This window comes from Notolepis coatsorum (genome assembly GCF_963971535.1).
Source record: "Notolepis coatsorum genome assembly, chromosome: 18".
Classification (NCBI taxonomy): Eukaryota; Metazoa; Chordata; class Actinopteri; order Aulopiformes; family Paralepididae; genus Notolepis; species Notolepis coatsorum.
In genome coordinates this window covers 51,567,507-51,574,132 of record NC_140182.1, presented here as the reverse complement: position 1 = coordinate 51,574,132, position 6,626 = coordinate 51,567,507, and the positions used below count along the sequence as shown (strand labels likewise).

At 40.9% G+C, this 6,626-nt stretch overlaps 1 protein-coding gene across 4 annotated transcripts in view; it reads right to left on the bottom strand.

Moving 5' to 3' along the window:
• Nucleotides 1-105: 105 nt before the first annotated feature.
• The window catches only part of eps8l2 (EPS8 signaling adaptor L2), a 95,282-nt gene continuing 88,761 nt past the window's right edge, over nt 106-6,626 (bottom strand). For all 4 annotated transcript variants that reach the window (XM_084335613.1, XM_084335614.1, XM_084335612.1 and 1 more), the window contains 3 exons: nt 5,045-5,228; nt 3,541-3,673; nt 106-1,226 (listed from right to left, as the gene is read on the bottom strand). In XM_084335613.1, coding sequence (XP_084191739.1) covers nt 1,152-1,226; nt 3,541-3,673; nt 5,045-5,228 — 392 coding nt within the window. In that variant the 3' untranslated portion in view covers nt 106-1,151. The remainder of the gene's footprint in view (nt 1,227-3,540; nt 3,674-5,044; nt 5,229-6,626) is intronic.

Below are 6,626 nucleotides of genomic sequence, written 5' to 3'. Positions count from 1 at the left end.
GCACCATGTTGACCGTATCTCTATCCGTTTGTGATATTTGATACAAAACACCACAATTTTGCAGACAAAACGGCATGGAGGCAAATGTTTAACAAGTCTATTTTTCTTTATTACGACATTCCTTATACTTGACACCCCAGAATATTTACACACCCCATGAGTTCACTGTATGTTACTCCTGTCTAGAAAGACATTGGACACATTTGTCAAAATATCAGAGTGTTGGACCCTCATCTATAGTTCACATTTCTCAATGTGTACACAGTATTACAGTGGAAAATCACATGCTGCAGAAAAAAAACATTAATTATATGTTGTGACTATTAAAGACACTGACGTCATGCAGAATTATTGCAAATTATCCTGTGGTGAGAGCTGTAATTTTGCTAGAATATGGTTTGTGAAGAAATTAGGATTGTGAATAGTGTGATTAATTTGATTGATATAACATCATTATGTGATTGATATATGTACAGGTAATATCACAAATATTTTGGATGTGACATTATAAGACTGCATAATCGACTGATACTAACTAGAGAAAGCACATTTCAAATGTCCAGACAAGGTTTAACTAATCAGATCTGTAAACATAATATTATGAAAATAACTGAGTATATATATATCAGAAAGTGTACGTCATTCATTCTGGCACAGAGATTTGGGTATGAAATTCTAGGCTTAAGATTTACAAGTCATATTTGTAAACTGTTGCAATATCGACACTGAACATGAAGATTGTACTGTAGACACATTATCATACACTCATACAATATGCTACATGCAATTCATGCATACAAATGCACACACACACACAGACATACACACACACAACATATCGTACATCAGACAATGACAAAAAAAAGCAACATAATTATAGCTAAGAAAATAATTGAATACATACATATTCATAATTGGTAAAAATAAATATACAATTAAAAATGTATATAACAACATAGTCTCTGTATACCGACATTGACAATAGATTGTCTATGTTTAAAAAGCTGTTGTGGATGGAATGCTGTGAGGGAAGGTATCCGTCCTCTTCAGGGCGATGGTTGTGCAGGGCTGGGCTTGGTTGGCTGAAAGCCAGCATGGGAAGCATGTCTACTTGCTCGTAGAGTCTATCTTCTCTTGTCGTCTCCTCATGTCTACTTGCTCGTAGAGTCTATCTTCTCTTGTCTCCTCCTCATGATCTCCTGAAGCTCTGAATCACCCGTGGTCTTCTGTGAAGCAGTGAGCAAGAGATTAATTTTACGCCCCTCTTAAAGGGCCACTTCACCAAAAAACGACTACTTTAGTAGTAGTAAAAAATGTGTACTTGAAAAATAAAATTAACATTTGTCTGGATGACAAAGATCTAAGTCACCAAACTGCTGCCCAAAAGTATCTGAGGTCTTCAGTAGAAAAGGTACAGCAAGGATTTATCCACCCTTAACACTTTCTGCGCCAACAACGAGTTGACTCGTTATTGGCCGCCAGCGGTTGAGCGCATTTGGTCCGTTTGTCTTTTTTTCTATTTGAATATTCTATTCAATGTCACAGACCTGTATGTTGCCGTTAAAAGGCATGGGACCCCAAGGGTGCAGTACCGGCCAGATCCGGCTAGGTGGCAGTATCGAGAGTGCAGTAAACCCTGTTCCAGACCGTGTGTTATGTTTAAATCCCTCCGGGCGCTAAATTTAGACGGAGCCGAGTAAATCGCTTCATCCGACCACTTCTAAACGCATCTGGCACCCTCGATCCATAAGTTGTGCCAAATTATGTCCGGGACCAGATGGACACCAATACTGGAAATCGCGATCAGACAATTGGAATATTCTTTTTGGAATACCCCCGACCAAAGGTAAGGACTATCTGACATCAATTTCAGCTTGATCCAACAATGTTTTCACATCCATCCAGCTGATCAGCGTCTGTAGTGTTCAACACAAATGCTGTTACTGGCCATCAAAGCATAGAAAAACGACCCCCCCCCCCCCCCCCCCCCCTTTCATGCATTCATGATGAAACATAATACCTATTATATACATTTGATTTGGAAATAGTAGTGTGTCCAGGCAAGAAACATCAACGCTTATAGTAGAATACACGTAGCGCTTTTCAGGAATTATCCCGGATCACTTCTAAACTATACTTATATTCACCACGGGATAACGCGCAAACGTATGCATGAAAAAATCTATTTTTTGTTCAACGGAAGAAAGTCACTGTCAAATGACTATAGTATTGTCTCCATAGCTAGGGCGGCTAGGTGGTGCAGTGGGCAAGGCACTCACCACCAATGTAGGAGACGCTGGGTTCGAGCCCAGCTCTCCACATTGTTTTCAGTTTGGCTGGTCGTCCGTACTAATACAATTGGTAGTATTAGGGGGAGGGAAAACTGATGGGTGGGGATCGGACGTTGTGGACAGCGACTCCTACAGGTCGGTTGGTGCGCCTGCGCAGTAGAATCAAGAAGCGATGGGGGCGGCGCCCCTCCAAAGCGCAGACCCCTGACGCTGAAAGATCGCGCCGCGCAGGTGAAAAGATGCGACGGCTGCTACCTCGAGTATCGGAGGGGACTCGTGCTATGTATGGCTTCATCCACATTGCAGCCGGCTTGTGGGAGGCGAGAAACAGCGTTCGAGACAGGGGAGGGTTGAATTGGACGATACGAAATTGGGATGGGAGAAAAATAGAAAATGGGAGAAAAAGTGGATAAAAAAAAAAGTATTGTCTCCATAGCTATAATATAGAATATAGATATAGCTCTACAAACAAGGTGACGCACTCCTATCTTTAAAGCGTGGCATAGCTAGAACGGGACCAGGCTAATCCCTGGCGCTGAAGGGGCACTTTAGTGGGGCACCACCAAATAAATATCAATACCTTGTCTTATATGGTCTGCTGCCTTGTCATTTCATTGAGCTGTAATTAACACAAGGATTCAATGTCCCTGATGACACCACCGGTGACCATATTCAAACTCATTTACTCTCGATAACTGTTGAACTAAATGAATGTGTGCAAAACTGTTTAGAGTTTTTGGATGTATGTTGAGATTATGTGCAAAATAAATCAGCATTGTTTTTTGGTCAAGTGGCCCTTTAAGGATGACTACAGTGCCCCCTTTGTCTGCAGGTTTGAAAACACTATCAGTATAATCGTCTTCTCCCTAAGGTTATTATGAGGGGAATGAAATATATAATGAGATGTCTCAAGAATATATTGTGCTACAACTCTACAGAATGTTTCAACAGAAGGATTGGACATTATGAGGTGTAAAGGTACTTTTTTGGTTTAAACATAGATTTAGAAGATATGGTTTGAATTCTCGGTCCCAAACATGGGTCTCAATTGAATCTTCCTCAAAAAATTTAAAAGGTCAGTCTTCATTTCCAAATAGTTTGTCTGGTAGGAACAGTAGCAAATCAACATTGTTTTTTCTGGAGAAGTGCCCCTTTAATAATTGCATTGCTAAACCCAAATTTCACAACTTGGCAACAATAAATAACTTCATCGTTCTTGTATGATGCTTGAGCCGTGTGTGTGACTGACCTCTAGCAGTGCTTTCTGCACAGTGATCTGGCTGTAGACACGGGAGCCTTCCTCTCCACACACAGCCTTCAGCTCCTCCTTGTTGAGGGAGAAGAGCTGGGCTCCAGTCAGGATCCCCAGACAGTCCACCGTCCTGCAGACAGGCAGACAGGCAGACAGACAGACAGACAGGCAGGCAGGCAGGCAGGCAGACAGACAGACAGACAGACAGACAGACAGACAGACAGACAGACAGACAGACAGACAGACAGACAGACAGACAGACAGACAGACAGACAGACAGACAGACAGACAGACAGACAGACAGGCAGGCAGACAGACAGACAGACAGACAGACAGACAGGAGATTCACTCACATTGCCATCATAACACACACCATTATTGCATTTCTTTTTTATCTTCATCGATTCAAGTACAAAAGGGACTTCCTTTTTTAATTTACAACCTTTATTAATCCAGCTCTGTGTCACACTGTTATACACCTTCCCACCTGGGAGCTTCCCTGTAACACTAGCTCTGCTTTACACTTACAGTAACACAGTGATACACCTTCTCACCTGGGAGCTTCCCTGTAACACTAGCTCTGCTTTACACTTACAGTAACACAGTGATACACCTTCTCACCTGGGAGCTTCCCTGTAACACTAGCTCTGCTTTACACTTACAGTAACATAGTTATACACCTTCTCACCTGGGAGCTTCCCTGTAACACTAGCTCTGCTTTACACTTACAGTAACACAGTGATACACCTTCTCACCTGGGAGCTTCCCTGTAACACTAGCTCTGCTTTACACTTACAGTAACACAGTGATACACCTTCTCACCTGGGAGCTTCCCTGTAACACTAGCTCTGCTTTACACTTACAGTAACACAGTGATACACCTTCTCACCTGGGAGCTTCCCTGTAACACTAGCTCTGCTTTACACTTACAGTAACACAGTGATACACCTTCTCACCTGGGAGCTTCCCTGTAACACTAGCTCTGCTTTACACTTACAGTAACACAGTGATACACCTTCTCACCTGGGAGCTTCCCTGTAACACTAGCTCTGCTTTACACTTACAGTAACATACAGTAGTTATACACCTTCTCATCTGGGAGCTGCCCTGTAACACTAGCTCTGTGTCACACATACTGTACACTAGTAACACAGTTATACACCTTCTCACCTGGGAGCTTCCCTGTAACACTAGCTCTGCTCGACACTTAACACAGTTATACACCTGTAACGAGCGACACAAATATTTTACTACTGGTGGCTGAGCAGCTCCATGGAGCAGTTAGGGGGTTCACTGCCTTGCTCAAGGGCACCTAGATGGTAGTTGTTTGGGGGAGTATGAAAGTGACACTTGTTCATTTAATCCCATCCTGTTCAGAGATTTGCAGCAGTGACAAGCCTGCCTCTCCATTGGCTACTGTTGCCCCTGACATAATCTTTGGTAAACCACTGTCCGGTGCTACAGTATGTGGTTTGTGATAAAACACTGATTGGTGCCTCACGGTTTGGAGAAGCCCTTGGCGTTGAGCCAGGCGGTGACCTGCGGAGCGTCAGAGTCGAAGGCGAGTGGCACGTGGCTGCTGGAGGCGCGCTCCACGCGGAAGTTCCTGGGGGGCGGCTGGGACTTGTTAGTAGTGATCCTCTTCAGAAGCTCATCGTTCACCTCATCCATCTGGTGAGTTAGAGCTGTAATACAGAGAGATAAGATATTCCTTATTCGGGCATCATAGCAGCACGGGGGAGGGGGAGGGGAGGTAGAGGTATGCGCAAGGTAAGATAAGAAAGACATAAATATAGACAATATAATTAAATCTGAATATAAAAATATGAGAGAAATAAACAGTGTAAACCATATTGTAGTGGCTATTTGTCAACAACAACTAATAAAAACTAAAAGCCTGAAGCACCAGGGCAGCGAATCTTACGCAGATCAGGAAGTCCATTGTCCAGACGGCATTTGACAGTTTCGTGGCATTTATTGTAAATTAATCAAAGAATACAGAAAAAAGATGTTTGAAACTATATGAAACTATATGATCTCCTGACGCTGGTGCTTCAGTGGCTTTTCGTTTGTATTAGTTGTTGTTGACAAATAGCCACTACATAAAGTAAAAACCCATATAGCTTCCCTGGTGCCCACTGTGCTGTTGTCCTCTAATTACCTAAATACACCCAGCTGTGCTTCCCAATTGCCCAAAACCCCTTCAAAGTAAAAGCATTTAGCTGCATCTCATAACAACTTAAATAATATGGCTGTAAACAAATTAATTCTACAAAATCACATAACAAATAAATATATTAAATAAATGTGAAAATAGTCAATAGCTCCCACACATATAATTAAATCTGAATATAAAAATACGAGAGAAATAAACAGTGTAAACAATATAATTAAATCTGAATATAAAATACGAGAGAAATAAACAGTATAAACAATATAATTAAATCTGAATATAAAAACATGAGAGAAATAAAAGTGTAAACCATATAATTAAATCTGAATATGAAAATACAAGAGAAATAAAACAGTGTAAACAATATAATTAATCTGAATATAAAAATATGAGAGAAATAAACAGTGTAAACAATATAATTAAATTGAATATAAAAATACAAGAGAAATAAACAGTTTAAACAATATAATTAAATCTGAATATAAAAATATGAGGAAAAATAAACAGTGTAAACAAAGGTGCAGATGCTGGTCTGTATGGTTATATCGGTTATAATATACGTTACATTAATATAAATATAGGAAATAGATAAAAAAAAAATTGATCTGAATATGAATCTGAATATATATCCTAACTGGCATAAAACACGTTATAGTCCGAGCAGGGTTTGGTGGTTAATTAAGAGTCAGAAACTACACGAAACGATGACGGGAGGGATGAGAAATAACAGGATAGTTAGGATGAGAGCAGGACAGTTAGGATGAGAGCAGGATAGTTAGGATGGGAGCAGGACATTTAGGATGAGAGCAGGATAGTTAGGATGAGAGCAGGACAGGGATGAGAGTCATTTTAACTAAACCTCTGCTCTTCTTTGTATTTACTGGAGACACTAAATGCTTGGAAGTGTAAA